At 45.0% G+C, this 18,815-nt stretch overlaps 1 protein-coding gene across 4 annotated transcripts in view; it reads left to right on the top strand.

Annotated features, from left to right (window-relative positions):
• Positions 1-18,815, top strand: part of CCDC9B (coiled-coil domain containing 9B) — an 86,531-nt gene that overhangs the window by 17,209 nt on the left and 50,507 nt on the right. For 3 of the 4 annotated variants that reach the window (XM_053273430.1, XM_053273450.1, XM_053273459.1), the window contains 2 exons: positions 195-350; positions 8,217-8,369. In XM_053273430.1, coding sequence (XP_053129405.1) covers positions 195-350; positions 8,217-8,369 — 309 coding nt within the window. The remainder of the gene's footprint in view (positions 1-194; positions 351-8,216; positions 8,370-18,815) is intronic. The other variant, XM_053273441.1, reaches the window with a different exon arrangement.

Genomic DNA, 18,815 nt, shown 5'->3' with positions numbered 1-18,815 from the left:
TCGAGATTTACTGGTTGCCCTGCAAATCAGACAAAGGGATCAGCTGTTCCTTTGGGAGGAAATCATGGCATTTGTATTAGTGGCAAAACGTTGTAGATCTCTCCTGACATTTTCATAGTTTATCCTCTCTTAATGCAAAAGAACTTTATGGAAATGTGCCAACAATCTCCTAACCCCATATGTTCCATTTTCAGGAGAAGAGAGTAGTGAGTGAGAAATGGGGAAGCTGCTGCTCTCCTGCTGGGATTGGGAGTGAGGAGGAGGAAGATGATGAGGAAGCCGACCCTTTGTTTACATTCAGAATGGGGAAGAGGGTTCAGCTGGCAGTTACTATGGATAATAAAGCCAAGGTGAGTCTTTTGAAAAGGTTCCGAACCTCCAGAGCTATTTCATGTTGCTTCAAGGAAAGAAGGCTAGGCAGGCTTCTGCTTCTCTCAAACAAAACTTTATTGAAGCTTTCAAGAGCGTTATTCATCCAGTGTTTTCCCCAATGCTCCACATCTCTGTATTAACAGAAGATATATGTTATTCTTTTTTGTTATTCAGTCCCACACAGAACTTAATGTAGTGCTATATATTTTCTTTCTCTCTCTTTTATTTCAGATAAGATTACAGCAGTACATATAATATAATCAAGGATAATAAGTATATATGTGTATAACTGAAAAGGTGGGGGGGGAGGAAAGAAGGAAAAAAAGATAATTAAATATCCCTTAATCATAACTTTGAGATAATAAAATACAACCTCCCCCCCCAAAAAGTGGTGGTGGTGGGGAATGAAACAAACACCTTATTCTAAGGATATATATATATATATATATATATATATATATATATATATATATATATATATATTCCAAACATGAACAATTCATTGAAATTCAACCAAATTGCTGGAGATTCCTCTTCTTTACCTTATATGGATAATTTTGGGTTCTAGACACAGTTTTGATCCCTTCTTTCATGAAAAGCTTATGTGGTGGGAGATAGGGATGTGCATGAACCTGTTCGGAGGCCCTTTTATGGGCCTCCGAACAAGTTCGAAAGACTGGCGGTTTGACCGGTTTGAAGGTGGGGGGATAACTTTGAGGACTGGGGAGGGTACACTCCCCCCTGCCATGTTTCCCCGACTGGTGCTGCAGTTTAAAAGGGTCTGGCGTGGTGACAGCATACCTCCCTGCCACGCTGTTGCCTCCTCGGACCGGAAGTGACCATAAGTACCCGGTATCTGTACGTTGGGATTAAAAAAGAGAGTTTGAGGAGCATATAGCTAGAAGTGTAAAGGGGAATAACAAAAACTTATTTAAATATATCAGCAGCAGAAAACCTTCCAGGAAGGTGGCTGGGCCCTTAGTTGATGAGGGCATGAAAGGGATTCTTAAGGAAGATAAAGAGATTGCAGAGAAGCTGAATGAATCCTCTGCATATGTCTTCACGGCAGAGGATACTGACCATATACCCACTCTGGAACAGAGTGTCTCAGGCTTGGAGGCTGAAGAACTGGGCCAATTTGAGGTGACAAAAGAGGATGTTCTAAACTATCTTGAAAAACTAAAAATTAACAAATTGCTAGGACTAGATGGCATCCACTCAAGAGTTTAGAAGGAACTCAAATGTGAAATTGCTGATCTCTTAGAAAAAAATATGCAACTTGTTCCTACAATCAGGTTCTGTATCAGAGGCTCTGTACAAGAAGACTGGAAAGTAGCTAATGTAACTCTGATTGTCAAAAATGGATCTAGGGGGATCCACTGAATTAAGCCGGTTAGCTTAACTTCTGTGCCGGGTAAACTGATGGAAAGCACACTTAAGGACATAATTGTTACATATAGAAGAACAGATGTTGCTGAAGGTTCTCCTTCAGCAAGTTCAACAAGGATGTGGATAAAGGTAATCTGGTTGATACTTGGACTTCCAAAAAGCTATTGACAAAGTTCCCCACCAAAGGCTCTTGAGTAAACTTAGCAGTTATGAATAAGAGGACAGGTTCATGTATGGATTGGTAACTGGTTGAAAGCAGAGGTGCATTAACCCCTGGACCTTGGGAACCTGGTCTGGTCCTCCAGGGTCCAGGGTGGGGGCTTCAAATAGCCGGGGGGCCTTGGCAGCCACTCTGCCCCCACCTAACCTCTTTTTTTTAAAATAACATTTTTCTTTCCTTACCGTGGCCCGGGGCTTGCTACAATCTCAACTGTGCAGTGTGCCTCACACTTTGTTAAAGACACTGGCCCAAACAGATGCAGCCAGCGTCCCTCCGGTCTCTCTGCTGCTGTGGGGAGGGGGAAGAAGGGAAAAGGACTGCTCCGCTTCCCCTCTACAGGCACCCTTCAGCTGCGGTAAGGGGGGAAAAAGTAAAACATCTGAAGGTTTGGTGGAGCGCCCCCCCCAGTAGGTTTCAGGGGCCCTCGCAGCTGGTGGATGCAGGTGGTCCAGGTGCCCAAATCATCTTGGTGTGTCCCTGGTTGAAGGACAGGAAACAGAGGGTAGGAATAAATGGACAGTTTTCACAATGGAGGCAAGTAAGAAGGGGGGTTCCCCAAGGATCTATCCTGGGACCATTGCTCTTTCACTTGTTCATAAATGATCTAGAAGTTGGGGTAACCAGCAAAGTGGCCAGATTTGCAGATGGCATTAAACTATTCAGGGTAGTGAAATCCAAAACAGATTGTGAGGAGCTCCAAAAGGATCTCTCCAAACTGGAGGAGTGGGTAACAAAATGGCAAGTGCCGTTCAAGGTAAGCAAGTGTAAAGTGATGTATACTGCTGGCAAAAACCCCCAAATTCATAAATACTCTGATGGAATCTGAGCTGTAGGTGACTAACCAGGAGAGAGATCTTGGGGTCATGGTGGACAGCTCAAGTGTACAGTCGACTCAGTGTGTGGCAACTGTGAAAAAGGCAAATTCCATGCTTGGAATCATTAGGAAGGGGATTGAAAATAAAACGGCTAATATTATAAAGTCCTTATATAAATCTATGGTGCGGGCACATTTGGAGTACTGCATCGGGGCGTAACTATAATAGGGCAAGGGGAGACAGTTGTCTGGGGGCCCACTGCCTTGGAGGGCCCCCCAGAGGCAAGTCACATGACTGACTCCCCCAGCCACATACCCGCCTGGGCTTCCTTCAGTTGTATTCATCCCCCAAATTGATGTGAGTGTTAAGACCTGGAGCTACCAGAACAGCATGTCTTTCTCTAGTACCATGAAATGACTTGCATCCTCCACAATTTACAAAACCTTAAAAAAAATAATTTAGGATCTATCTATCTATCCATCACTATGCTTTTTGTTACCACCATTTAAGATTTCTTTACTTCATCAGTCTTCCACTTCATAAAGCCTGCCACTTAACCCAGGTTTCGGGCATGAGAGCACCCAAAAACTGGATTAAAAGATTGTGTGTCGCCATGGTGCGGCTCTGCGCTGCAGTGACTTAAGAGTAGCTTCCCAACTGGGAGGCTACACAGGGGCGTAACTGTAATAGGGCGAGGGGAGACAGTTGTCTGGGGGACTTCTGCCTTGGGGGGCCCCCAGAGGCAAGTCACACAAATATATATATATATATATATATATATATATATATATATATATATATGCTTTTTGTTACCACTATTCAGCCTCATTTAAGATTTCTTTACTTCATGAGCTGAGCTTCAGTGCTTCAGTGAGGGGAGGCCTGCAGTGCCTTATGGAACTTCTGGGGGTCGGGTGGCCCCCAAACCCTGCCACCCCAACCAGCTCCATGATAAGGAGTGCTGCCTGATCATCTGTGGGGAGAGCGGGTCAACCCGCCCTCCTCGCAGACTCTGTTTTGGCTCTACACATGGATCGTGTGTAGAGCCTTCATGTGTGAGCAGGTTCCAGACCTGGTTCCCCGTGTCCCAGCCCAGCACTATCCACCACAAGGCCACCCAGTGAGCTTCATGGGCAAGCAGGTTTATCTGCCATGCACGCATCATGAACTCAAGACCACTCTCATTTAATTAATTCTATTGAAATCAATGCTGTTATTGCAGGGTAAACATGCATTTGGAGGGTAATCTTTGTGAGAATGTTTCTCCTGTATAGCATGTAAAATTTAGCCAACTGGGGATCTTGATCATGAACATTAAACTCCAGCAGGAGGTTTTTCACACGGAGTTTTAAAAGCCCTTTAACTTGCATCTCCTCCAGAATGGAGGGGGTGCATTCACATATCTGCCAGATTTCCCCCAAAGTCCCTGCGAGTTATCAGGAAGCAGTTCATACCCAATTTGGGTTTTTCACCGTGCGTTAGAATGTAGCCCGATTTATATCCGGGATTTAAAAAATCCACTATTTGTGTCATTTTGGGGGGACAACTTCGAGTTTGCAGTAAAGCTTCCCAGTAAACATGTAATAAAGCCTGCTGTGTGTAAAAGTCCCAGGAACAAAGAAACAGCTTCCACTCAGTAACTTTTCAGTCTGTTATTGCCAGATCTGATTGCAAATTCATTTCAGCCACCACTTCAGAAAGGTCTCTTGACATATTCGAAGATAGCTCAGTGAAGACATCTGCTCTGTTCACAAGTGGCAGTCAAAACACCACATAGCATTAGGTTATGTTGACATATGGGCAATGAATGATATGAACCTATTCAACTAATATTTTAAAAAAGCAGTGGGAGACCCTCAATGTGAGCAACCTGCTTGGATTCAGCTATTTAATGTCAGAATCAGCACATCAAAAGCAGGAGACAACCCAAGGGTGGTTAATGCTTAGAAACCAAAGCAATGTGAAAGGTTGAAATAAAACTCCATTTCTGCTTCTTCTTCTTTTTTAAATCTACCCATTAAAGAATATTAATATACATTCAAGATGTCAGAAGCAATTGGAGTTCTCAAGTTTGATTATAATCTCTGTTGCGGCAGACCTAATCCAGACTAAATCCTGTTATTAGTCTTATACATGGTATGTTTTTAATGCAAAAAGAGTGTTTCAGTGGTCATGCATTCATTTTAATTAGCACCTGTGTGGTGGACCATTATGATTAGCATACTGATGAACAGGGCGTTTTTATAGGATTAGATCATCATCATCATCGCCACCACCACCACCACCATCATCATCTATATACTGCTTTTCACAGTTTATGTAGCAAAAGGAATAAGAAAATGGTTCCCTGTCCCAAAGGTACTCACACTCTTAAAGAAACTTAAGGGAGACATGAGCAACAGCCACTGGGAGGGAAACTATGCTGTGCTAAATAGGGATCGGTGCTCTCCCCTTTTTAAATTCAAGAGAACTACAAAGGAAAAGATTCCTTCTTGCTTAGCTAGCAAGGAACTTGTTTATCTAAGGTTGCAGTCCTGTGCAGACTTACTTCCTAGTCCATTGAACAAAGAGGTCATGCATAGTGGCTGCACCAGAAAATAATATTGTGCTGTGGGCACAGAAGGAACTAAGTGCATAGAAGTTGTTGAAAAACAATCTAGAAATGGGGGTAAACAGCAAGATGACCAAATGTGTAGATGACACCAAATGATTTAGGGTGGTGAAATCCAAAATCAGTTGTGAAGAGCTCCAAAAGAGTCTCTCTAAACTGGATGAGGGGGGAACAAAATGTCAATTTTGTTTAAGATAAGTAAAAGATGCACATTTGCGCACACACACCCTTCACATATACATGTAAGGGGTCTAAGCTGTTGGTGACTAACCAGGAAAGGGATCTTGGCGTCATGGTGCATAGCTCAATGAAAATGTTAATTCAGCATGCAACAGCTGCGAAAGACAAATTATCTGTTAGTAATTATTAGGAAAGGGATTGAAAATAAAACTGCTCATATTATAATGCCATTATGTACATCAATAGTGCAGCCACACTTGGAATTCTGTGTACAGTTCTGAGCAACAGATCTCAAAAAATATTATAGAGCTGGAACAGGAGATCAGGTCATGCAGATGTGATGAATATAAATGTGTCCTACAATAGCAGCTGTAGGGGATAGGGCTTGGTGGAAAAACACATGCTTTACATGCTGAAGGTCCCAGGTTCAATCCCCAGCATCTCCAAACAGACTGGGAAAGACCCATGTCTGAAACCTTGGAGAGTTGCTGCCTATCTGTGAAGACAATACTACTGAACTAGATGGACCAATGGTTCAGCTCAGTAGAAGGCAACCTCCCATGTACCTACGGTTATTTAGAAGCCAGCAAATGCATTTGGCATACCAGGTGTTCCACCCCCTCTGGAGAGCAAAATAAACCCCAACCCTTCTTCTCAGTTTGGAGCAGCAGAATGGGGACAAATGGGCGCCCTGCAGTTCTGCTGTGCTTTTGGAAGTGCTCCAAACACTTCAGAAGAGTGGCACAACTGCTGCTGCATGGACAGTCTCCGAGCCCCATCTCCAAGCTCAGTAGAAGGGCTGGCACTTGTCCATGTCACAATGCAGGGGGGTGGGGAGGGCTCAGAAGGAGCACCCTTAAGCACAGTGTGATTGCGAGTCGGATCCCTCTCTCTGCTGGTGTACTGTTATGCGATCTTTGTAGGGCTGCCTTTGTATGTAATTCGGAAACTTCAGTTCAAAATGCGGCATCCAGATTGGTCTCTGGGGTATGCCAGGGAGACCACATTATGCCTGTTCTTAAACAGTTGCACTGGCTGCCAGTATGTTTCAAGGCAAAGTACAAAGTGCCTTTAAAGTCCTGAATGGTTTCGGTCTGGGTTACTTTCTCTGCAAGATCCCCACTGCTCATTGAGATCATCAGGAGGGGTCCACCTTCTCAGCTGTCGCCCCTGGATTATGAAAAGTGGTTGTGGATATAAGAGGCTTATCTTCCTTGGAGGTCTTCAGGAGGGCCTTAAAGACACATCTTTCTACCTTGATTTTTAATTAGGGATGTACACAAATAGATTTTTGTGATTCGATTTGAGGTCAGCCAGATTCGATTTGAACTCAAATCTGCAAACTCGAAACTAATAAGATATGATTGGGGTTGGATTAGATTCAGATTTGAATTGATTCAACCCATTTTTAAAGGCCCAGGGAGCACCAAAGTGGAGCGGTGGGTCGGGCCGCATGGGTGCCACCTACCACCCAAATTTCAAGGCAGTGGGGCACTCAGTTTTTAGTTTTTTCGGGGTTTTTTAAAAGTGATTTTGTATATTTCTGCCATAGGGAATAATGGGGATTTGAAGCAGCCCCATCACTCCCTTGGCATCTTGTGCCAAGGTGGTCAAAAGTGGGTTGGGGGTAGGGCATGTTTTGTGCTAAAAAGTGGGGTACTCTTTTTTTAGAAATTTCTGAAGTGTTTAGACTCTTTGGTATGTAATGAATCCTCATAGGGATTAATTATGTGTGTAATGAATCCTCATAAGGATTCATTATGAGGAAAAATCATAACACAGCAAAGAGTCTAAACACTTCAGAAATTGAGCAGAATAGTGACTGCACATTTTGCTCCATCGAGCTCGAATTCGGCCATGGGTGACTGGGCAGATTGGTTTCGAGGCTGACTCACTTGAATTGACCAGATTGAAGTCAAATTGATTCACCCTGCTTTTAATGATATCTAGTTTAATTTTTAATTTTAATCTCATTTAAATGTTTTGATTTCAAATTATTTTATCATGTATTTTTAATTTTAATGTAAACCACCCTGAGCCACTTTAGGAAGGGCAGTATATAAAAACTGAATAAAATAAATAAATAATAAATAAAGATCTCTGCTGCATTTTGTTTGCTCCTGTTGGTTTCATCCAGAAAAACTCCTCCTACAGTATAATGAGAAACGACTTGGCTTGAAAGCAAAGAAAATTCATCACTCCTTTGCTCTGATGGGAATTAGCTGATCTTTACACAGCCCTAACAGAGGCCTGGAGCAAAGAAAATTACATGATGACATGTGCTGATTAGTACAACAAAATCAAAGTGTAATCCTAAACACACTTACTAAGAGGGTATGAACCCAGTGGGAATTATTTCCAAGGAACTCTGAATATAATAGCACTGAGAGGTGCCAAAACAGAACTATTTACCTTATATGTTTACCATATGAAGTTAGTAACTGGATTTTTATCTAGGATTTAAATTGGTTGCAACTGAGAACCTCCCAAATAGAACTTGCTATTTGCTATGATATTTTGTCACATATCTAGGACCAAATAGACACTCTTACGCAATACACCTTTTCATGTGAATTATGATGGGCAGGAATATATTCATGCTTAGAATATATTATTTGGCTTTTTCCAGGGAAAGCGGGTTGTCAGTGAAAAACAGGGATCGGAATGTCTTGCGAGCCCAGGCGAGGCCCCAGATATCAGCAAAGAAGAGGGGGATCAGCTGGTTGCTTTCCGCAGGGAAAGAAGAATGCATATTGCTATTACTATGGACAACAAAAGCAGGGTGAGTGTCCCCCAAAACTGGGGTTCTCGATCTCAGCTTGGGCTCTATCATGAGAAGCAGTTTTCTAATGTTAATTAGGGCAGGTGCCAGATGGCCCTTTCCAAACCTCCCTCTATGGGTTCCTCCTACCTGGGTGGGCCTGGAGAGAGCGGCTTCATCTTCACTACCACCACCACCACCACCACCCCCCAAAGGCTACAGGCCCAGACATGGCCACAGGGATCAGCAGCGGGACTTTAATCTGAGGAACCTGGGCAGAGGTGCCCCTATGTAATTTTGGAGCCTGGACCTAAAGGCCTTTGGAGGCCTCCCCCCTCCCTGCAAATTAAGCACCATCATGCTTGGCTGGGCAACCACACCACCTGGGACAGACTAAAGAGGATTTGGGGGCCCATAGGAGCTGTTGAGACCCTGGACTTCAGCCCGGAAGTCCGGGGGCAAGAGCGCCTCTGGCCCTGGGCTCTCAGCAGCTGCCCAACATGCCAGCCTCTTATGCCTTGCCTATCAGTGTCAAAACCATGGATGTACCCTTTACCAGGGCTTGGAGGTTGGGGGGTAGGGGGTGTCAATCCGGGCTGCAAGCCCATTAACATGGGGGGCGGGCGGAATTGAGGCTTCGGCCATATATCATGCTTGGGGAGGTTTATGCACACTTATATCCTTGTGTCTGTTTAACCATATGATATTTTCAGCTCTTGAGTTTTGATTTTGATGACATTTTACAAGACTTTTGCCATTGTCACGCCTGGAAGCATGTGTCTGATTTTGTCACTGAGGATAACATTCCCATAATAGCACAAAATCAAAAGCAGCACCCCAGTTATTTTTACTGACACCCTCAAACATATGCCTCTCAGCATGTTGGGTGAAGAGTGGTTTCCATATGCAAGGAGAAAACTGTGACATTAGTGCCCTGAGCGTATTCTAACATTAACAGATTGTGCATCGAAATCTACTCCTGCAACTAGGCACTTGCAATAAGAGAATGATCTGGAGATAGCCGAATTAGGATATGCTTCTTACATTCCAGTAACCCAAGCGATAACTTGAAATATCATCATTAGAAATTTCATGCTACAACTGTACCAAATGAATGCAGGCAGCAGGTGATCTGTGGCAGCATTTCCTTACTGCAGCTCCCAAATCCATGACTGCCTTGGCTCTGGGCCCATTCCTATATCAAGAACAGATGTGTTGTAGCCAGTGGTGCAGAGGACTCACTTGCGATGGCCCTGGGAAATAATCGAGCTTGACCCTTCTATGGGTAGCCACCAGCTGACTTCTGTTATTGATGGGCAAAAGGAGAAGCCACAAAATAATCCTTCGAATGTAGTCAGTGGCCCTGTATGCTGTACTGTTAGAGGTTGTTGATTTTTATCCACAATAGGTAAAACAGACTCCAGTTACAGAGTAGGTAGCAGAGGATGGTTTGGATATTGCAGCTATTTAGAGAAAACACATGGAGATCCTTGTATGACTAAACACTAAACATTTATTGATTAAATACACTTGGATAGGAAAGACCTATCTCTAATCTAAAGGACTACATAGTGGATAGGTAAGGAGAGAGAGAGAGATGTTTCCATTGGCTCTCTAGGAGGAAAGGAAGGATTGTGACTCAGCACAGGAAGTGCTGCAGAGTCAGTTCAGGGGTCATAGAGTAGGGACAGATACGGAGAACCTGACTCACTGTCTCAACTCCCAATTCCCCTAGTGGTCATTAGAACAGTTGGTGCAAAAGGTCGATGCACTGGAAGTTCATCTCCAACATGTACTCCTTCAAGATGCAGATCTATTCCAGCATAAGGGGAAATTAACACAGAGAAAAGCAGGAAAAATCCACACTAAGGAGGAAGAAGTCACATATTTTTAGCACAATATGCTAGTAATCTGTAAAACAAGAGAGAAGAGTTAAATTTCCCTCTAAGGAGGTCATTGTGGGGAACATCAAGTTAGCTTATTTTATCCTACTAACAACCTTTGGAGGTAGATTAGGATGAGAGATAATCTTGCCCAAGACTACCCAGTGAGCTTCCATGGCTGATTAAGTATGCATACTTGGGTTTTCTTACATTCAAACTCAATTCAGTTCTCAATTAGTTCACTGCAAAGTGGAAAAGCTGTACAGCCACCATTATAGCCAACAGGATAAATCCCTTCCTACTCCCAAATACTGTGATCAATCAGGCTTCAGGCATACCACCCCATACGCAAGTCCCTGGGCGATTCACAATCTAAAAACAACAATAATTAAAACATTAATACAATTAAAACAGTTTAAAATATAGATACAAACTCTAAAACTTAAGAACTTTAAAACTATAAACTAAACGCCTGACTAAACAGGTATGTTTTCAGGTCCTTCTTAAAAACATCCAGATGAGGAGGCTCTAATTTCATTAGGAAGCATTCCAAAGTTATTTATGGGAAATAAATGAATGTTTCAACTTTTTAAGGTAGTAAACAAGAAAGAGAAACCTCCCAAAAATTATATATATTCTATTCCTTCATTTATTCACAGTAATCTTAATTAGAAATATAAATGTAATAATAGATTGAACAATATGGATCCTCAGTCTAAACCTTTGCCATATAGACAGTAAATAGCATATGATCATAAAAATAACTCAGAGACTATATAAATCCTATAGAACATGTAGTCAATCCCAAACAAAACATATATAAACAATTAACAATGTATATTCTACTAGGTAAATTTAAAAACAGTCACAAATATATACAGTAGAACCTTGTTATTTATGGAACTGCTATTTGTGGTTACGCATATTCGTGGGTGTTTAATTGACACCCATTTTCATTATCCTCGAATACTAAAGGGTTAAAACCCCTGTATCCGCAGTTCCTAGAGGGCCAGAAGTGACTGTGGAGATAACTTCTGGCTGCCATTTTGTGAGGAGGAGCCAATTTGTGTCTCATTTCTTTTTAAAAACAAAACAAAACACTTTCCCATTATTTTTTGTGATGGGGGACATTTTATGGATTTGGGGGGCATTCCTGAACACATGGGAGCATGGTATAGTAAAGAGTTTCAGTTATTTTTGCCTGTTTTCATGTAGGTTTGGGGGTTTTTTTTGCCATTTTGTTCCATTCTTGAACCTAACCCCCTCCCCTTCCCATAGGCATAATGCCTCATTACTTGCGGTTTCATTACTCTTGGTAGTAGAAGAGGAACAGAACACCCACAAGTAATGAGGTTTGCCTGTATGGAAACATAATAAAATTAAAGTATGAAATCTAAAAGGTCCCAAAACGGATGTTCGGACAGGAGTGCTGGGCTCTATGGAAATTAACAAACTTCTATGTCCAATATGTACCATCATCTGTTCTTTATGCATGACTACTCAGAAATAAGTCCCACTAAGTTCAGTGGGACTTACTTTCTGGTAAGCAGGTTTAGGTTTGCAGCCTAAAACACCTTTTTATTCCAAAAGGGTTTTAAAGGCTGATTTTATTTTTACTAGGTGGCTTCTGTTATGTTTTATTGGTGTATCACTGTGAGTTTGTTTTGTTTTCCATTAAATTGTGAACCACCTTGTAATATTTTTTATTTGTAAGGGTGGGATAGAAGTGTGTGCATTTGTTAAATATATAAGGGGCAGGGGTGGTAAAAAGGTGGCAGCCGTGTTAACAAACTGAGCAACTATGTATACAAAAAGAAGATTGTGAAAGCTATAGAAGAAATCAAGTACAGAATCCATATTTTTTCTGAATGATATTCCCCAGTTCTAGTCAGGAGATATGACTGCCACCTTCAGAACAATACCGTTCCGTCATCAGGCTGTTTGACGGCCCACCTCTTTTATAAGGAATCAGGGGCGTAACTATGATAGGGCAAGGGGAGACACTTGTCTGGGGGTCAGCTGCCTTGGGGGCCCCCCAGAGGCAAGTCACATGACTGAATCCCCCAGCCGCACACCCGCCCGGGCTTCCTTCGGTTGTATTCATCCCCCAAATTGGTGTGAGTGTTAAGACCTGGAGCTACCAGAACATTTAAGATTTCTTTACTTCATGAGCTGAGCTTCAGTGAGGGGGGGCATTTTAAAATCTTGTCTCTGGGCCCACTACAACCTTGCTACGCCCCTGTAAGGAATGTTGCCTCTTCTGGACTATATAATTTTGCACTTTCTGGACAAGATCTGAAAGAGAGTTTTGGAGCTGAGCTTCCGCAGCCTTGAATGAATGGTGCCAACCCAAGAGATATTCTGCTGATGGGAAGAGGATTAGTACTAGAGCAGCACAGTCTGTGCTTCCTATTCAGACAGCAGGCTGTAACTCAGCCGCCAAGCCAACTCTCAGCCCTGTTCTCAGCAAGGAGAGAAAAGAAAGCCTGTTGACATGGTGTGCGGGGGCATGTGAGAGTTTTGCAGTACCAGATGGGCAAGGCTGTTCTCAGGCAAGATGGATGGCAGACCCGGAGGGAACATATGGACACATAGAAACAGAGAGAGTAAATCATGCTGAGAGAGGCAGTTAGTGTCGCTCGCTCAAGGCTCTCTCCCACGGCCAGCATTTTCCCAATAACACTGTGCCATTATCCTTGGGTCCAGAGCCTGTCATGCTTCCCAGCGTGAAGCACAGACACATTGGGCCTGAAGTTTCAAAAGGGTTTAAACAGTACATTTGGCAGTCAATGCCTTTTTGTGTACGGCTGTGTGTGACACAGCACTTTACAGACTTTGGCACAAGGTTGAGGTATGTTAGATCAACAGAAAGAGGGTAAAGATTGAAGTGAAAAGGCACAAAAGCAGCAAGACCAGACGGGGTGGCTTTCCTCTTTTTAGGGAAATGGGCTCTTGTTGCCAAATGGGCTCTTGTTTTCTTTATTTCATTTATTTCAGCTCTTTATTTCGTTGAAATCTGCACGCTGCATTACCATAGGCTGGTGGGTACAACAGGCTTCTGTTTTTACAGTAAAGATGCATTGGAAAGATTTTTCCCCCTCGGCTGAGCTCAGACTAGCACGGAACCGTGGGTACAATGGACCTGCGGTTCCGTGCCCCTCCCCGCCGCTCTCCTGTCTGCATTTGGTTGGGGAGAGGAGTCTTTCTGCAGTCAGCGAGACTGAGCAGGCTGTGTGGGCTTTCTTCTTGACAGAAGGACAGCCCACACAGCCAATTGGGCCAGAGTAAGGGAGGAGCTTCTTCCCTCAGCTCCGGTCCTGTTGGATCCAAACTTCAAGCGTAGTGCTGACACAACAGAACTTGAGTTTGCAGGGGCAAAACTCCAATCTGACCAAAGGTTCAGAGTGGAGATAGGCAAGGGAAACCATAGGTTGCTTTCCCCTGCAAATTCCATTTCCCTGAATCTGGACATTCAGGTAAGGAAAACTGAGGTGAAACCTCCAGTTTCCTATTTCATCTGAACTCGGCCCTTGTGTCTAGCCTGCCTTGCATTTGTGAGTTTCCACATATATCAGATGTGCCTTACAGAACTTCTTAGCCCTAGGTGATTAGTGTGGGACAGCATCAGTTATTTTCAATAATTTGCAGTACTATGCCAGATATACACTCTAATACACATCTCCTTAAGCTGTCTTGTGGGAATGTGTGTATCCATGGTGTAACGTGGTGCACTACACTCCAAATTGCATATGGCTACATTGAGCTAAATGCCTCATTTATTGAATATCCTATATAATAAGATGCTTGGTGTCTGCGTCCGTGTCTTTTTCGGCTGTTCTGGGCATGCGCGGCTGGGCTTGGAGCCTGATTGGTTGGGGACGGAGAATACCGGTGGCGGCGGCCATGGCCGCTGGAAGGCCTGGCATGGCAGCGATGGCGACAGGCCAGGAGCCGAGAGGCAGTGGGCCCGGCCGGGAGGAGTTGGCAGGGGAGGCCGGAGAAGGTGGAGGCGGCGGGGGAAGCCGGGCGAGGCGGCAGCTCGCCAGGAGGTGGCAGCAGGGGAAGCGGGAGAAGGCGCAGGCAGTGGGGGAAGCTGGGCAAGTTGGCAGCGGAGCCGCCGCCTCGGCCAAAGGAGGCGGAGGACCCAGCCAGGAGGAGGCAACGGGGGAGGCCGGAGAAGGCGGAGGCGGCGGGGGAAGCCGGGCGAGGTGGTGGTGGGCCCGGCCGGGAGGCAGCGGCAGGGGAGGCCGGAGAAGGCGGAGAGCCCAGGGGAAGCCAGAGCCCAGGGGAAGCGGGCCTGGGGTAAGCCGGAGAAGGTGGCGGGCCCAGCTGAATGCGGCGGTGGGGAAACCTGGGCAGCGGGCCCGGCCGGAGCCGCGGGTGGCACCGGCCGCCGCTGGGCGGGCAGGCTGGCCGAGGAGAAGCGGCCGCCACCAGGCGGGCGGGCTGGCCGAGGAGAAGCCCCCACCGCCGCCGGGCGCTTAGCTTCCTCTTCTCCCTGGCTCTGGTGGCAGCGGCGGTGCTCGCAGGCTTCTGGGTCCAGCACCTCTTGGGAGAAGTGAAGCAGCTCGGCCTCAGGCAAGAAGGTTCCGCCCGGGAGTGGGAGGAGCTGAGCTGCACCTTGGAAGGAGCGCTGCAAAAGGTGAGCAGAGCCCAAGAAGAGTCTCTCTCGGTCTCCCTCTCTGCTTTCTCGAAGCCGCCTCTGGAGGGATGCGATGCGCGGCGAAGGCAGCTGTCTTTGCAGTGCAGCCTTCCCAAGGTCGCTCTGGGGAATCCGCCTCCTTGACGCACCCTCAGAAGTTGGCCAGGCATGACTCTCCAAAACTTTGCAAAGACTTGCTAAAGTGCATGGGTGCATTGTTGCACCGAGAGATGCCTGAAGGTGCTTTATAAGGAAGCCGCCAGGATTAATGAGATGGCTGGTCTTGGAATCCATTTGCAGCATGCACACTCTCTACTAGCGCCCATTAATGTGACGGGCTTAATGACTAGTGTATTGAATATTTATTGAAGCAACTTTCCTTCAATACTGACAGCATTTCTTTCTATAAAGTTGTTAACATTTTTAAAATTGTTTTGTTTATTTATTGTAAGCTTTGCTGAACAGTATTGCACTGGAGGGGTGGGATATAAATATTTTAAATAAATTAACAAAATAGAACTTTCACATTTCTCCGGTGATGGGGGCAAATTTGCAACTAGAAGCCTCAAAATAGAAGCTCCCCCAGTTTGAGAAAAGCCCCAAACCCCTTCATTTAGATCCTGCTTGAAATGGGTTCCCCCTGTCGGTAGCCAGCCTTCCTTACTAGTTCCCCAACAAGAAAAAAACACAACTCTTACCCTTTCTCCCTCTCAGGGAGAACTGGCAATGGGGAGGTCTCACTAGGGACAAGAGAGGCCTTTCCAGCCTCTGCTTCAGGCAAAGATGCTTCTTTCCAGAGTCTTCTAAAACACCACCATGTTGGGGGCATTCTGATGGGGGGGGGGGGCAGGCGGATGGTAGCTTGCTAAGAAATGGCTGCTGAGAGAAACTCCACTGCTGGGGAGGGGGGTTAAAAAGAAAGGGGGGAAATCCACATTGCTGCTGTCACAAACTAATAACCCCCTGACTTTTTAAAGCAGGGCTGCACAACTCAAATGCCCTAGTGGGCCGGAACCATCCACAGCTTAGGATGCAGGGGCCGAGGTCAGTTTTTAGCACATTATTACATTAAAATTAAAATATTATTAGTTACTTGTGGATCTATTCCCCCTGTCAATGGACTCATAGTTTTAACCAAGGATAGTGGCCAGAAAATAGGTCCTGTCCCTGCTCGATCAGTGGGGCCCCTGGAGTGCATGCCAGCCCCAAACAAATGCCATGTCCTCTCCTCTCCCTAAATGGTTGTTGCTTTCAGGCTGCAATCCTCGGCGTGCTTACATGGAAGTAAGCCTCACTGGGTACACCATGGAACATATTTCTGAGAAAACATGCACAGGGTGGCGGTATAAGGCAGTTTCCAGCTCCTGTGTTGCTGCAGGATACCTGGGGGCCAGTAAACTAGTCCCTGCGGCGGGCCAAATCCGGCCTCCAGGCCTTATGTTGTGCATGCCTGTTTTAAGGAACTTTGCCCCCTCCCCTGACAAGATGCTTGAAATCTCCCTCCCCACAAACACTACTTCTAGGCTTATTTTCCTGACTTGCAGTGCTGTCCTGTAACCCCCAGAGGGAGACAAAACATTAGAGCTGAAACCCATATTTGCAAGCAATTCTCGAAAGCATAGCATCATCAACTACAGTACAAGGTGCTCCTGCCCCAGGTAGCTTGCACTCTTCATTTGGACAATAGTAGAGGCAAAGAGAGGAGAGGCACGTGCTACAGAAGAAGCATGTGAGTGTCTGCCATTATACTTGCTTTCAGTGGAGGATGAAGAATAATGAGCTGAGCTCAAGGTTTCCCAGAAAATGTGAATTTTGAGAAGTTATATGAAGGCAACATGAAAAGCAGCACTACATAAATGTCCTAAGAGGGAATTCCAGGCATAGTAAGTCTTGTCTTAAATATATCTTGTTCTGTCCTCACAGTAACCTTCTGTGCGGTAGGTTAAGTTGAGAGCTAGTGGCTTGCTCAAAACTGAGGTGAATTTTGAACCAGGAAGTCTCCCTCGTCCACTCTAGTAGCCACATGCTTTACTACACAGACTTGCTGAGACTGGGGCTTATTTAGTTAGTTAGAGTTAGTTAGTTGGGTTTATATGTCGCCCTACTCCCATAGGACTCAGGGTGGCTTACAAGCAATAACATACACAGCAACACAATTTCATAAAAATATATCTTGCATAACCCCATAAACCACAATCCCATACAATACTCATTCCACATGACATGACATTTGTTTGAAGTATATGTATCTTGCCTTTTGAAAAACTGTTTCAAAGCAGCTGACAGTGAAATAAAAAATGCAATCAAATACGCCTTGCAAAAATAAGGAAAATGAATAGTAGCAAATGAAAACAATGCTGAATAAGGAAGACAACGGAACAGGCAAGCAAAAGGGAAACCAGGCAAAAGCAGGTTAAAGACCATCATTTGAACAGGCCAGTCATCACCAAAGGCACAGCAGTCCAAGAGTTCATGGCAGACACTAAGGCTCTCCACACGAGCAGTGTAGAGAACTGTGAGGGGGTTTGTGGGGAGAATGGGCTTAACCCGCTCCCCCTGCAGATGAGTATGGAGTGCGGCGGCCTGGGTGGCCGGATTGGCCGCTCACACGATTACTGGCTGGTTGGGGTGGTGGGGATCGGTGGCCTCCTGGCCCCTGGAAGTCCCAGAATGCCCCACACAAGTGTGCAGGGCATTCTGGGGAGCTCCCCCGACACTGGGAGGCTTGTTGTAGCCTCCCAGTCGGGGGTCTCCTTGTGAATCGCTGCAGTGTGGAGACACACAATGCAATGAACAGGGTTAGCGGAGCGCTCGCTAGGCTCCCTTAGCCGGGTTTCGTCTGCTCATGAGAAGAGCCTCTTTGTTTGGAAGGCACCTGGTGAACACATCTAGGAAGGGAGCTTCACGTTCTGGATGCCAGAAGAGAAGAGACACGTTCTTTGGTCACTGCCCACCTAATATCTGAAGGTGGGAGTACTCATAGAAGGGGCTTCATAGAAGAAAGGTCGCAACTGGTGAGCAAGTTCATGTGAAAGAAGACAATCCTTTAGTTGCTGAGGGCAACACCTCCTAAATATATCTCTTCAGGCCAGAGGTGCTCTTACTCTTGGACTTTGGGGCCAAAGTCCAGGGCCTCCACACCCCCTGAGCCCCCCAAAATCTTATTTAGTCTGTTCTGGGTGGTGTGGTTTGTGCCCTCAAGAATTTACATGTTAAAAATGATGCTTAACTTGCAGCAGGGGCCCCTCCCAAAGGCTTTAGGTTGCAAAATGACCTAGGCGCACCTCTGCTTCAGGCTACCTAGGCAATATGTGTACCCTTTACAAACCAGTGAAGCGCATTAGATTCTCAACATTTGACATTAGTGATAGCCCCCCCACCCCGGCCGCCTCAGTGGAGACTAAACAGAATTGCAGTCTCATTTCGCTCTTGTATAGAAGGTAATAGAGCAAATCCCCACAGCCTAAGAAGCTGAAACGTTATTGCTATGAAATGTTATTACTATCATATCCTATGGTCCCTCATTGTCTGCCCAAGAGTTTCCCCGGGAACCAGTATCCTTCTTGTCAGCAGGGAGTTGGGCAATGCATCTTTTTCTGCGTCTTTTAGTATCAGATTTCCACAGGGACCTCTCTGTGCTCTGGCTTTTTAAATTATTATTATTATTATTTAAATGGTTATATTTAACAAGCCTCTATTTATGCAACAGTGCATTGGAGCTCCAAGTTGGCAAGTCTGGATCTAGTGGAGCATGCTCGTTAATTAGTATGCTACAAATCATCTTTAAATTTGACAGCTTATACAGTTTGTGGGCTCTTTAAATGGCCTTTTTATTAACAATGTTTATAGAGAGCATGCATCATGACTTAATATGTTTCACATAAAATAGTAAGCCCTGCAACATAGCCGGAATGTGATAAAAACTGGAGTCAAATGAAAAAT

Source organism: Hemicordylus capensis, chromosome 1 (assembly GCF_027244095.1).
Source record: "Hemicordylus capensis ecotype Gifberg chromosome 1, rHemCap1.1.pri, whole genome shotgun sequence".
Taxonomy (NCBI): domain Eukaryota; kingdom Metazoa; phylum Chordata; class Lepidosauria; order Squamata; family Cordylidae; genus Hemicordylus; species Hemicordylus capensis.
Note: the sequence above shows the minus strand (reverse complement) of the source record. Positions and strands in the feature narration are given on the sequence as shown.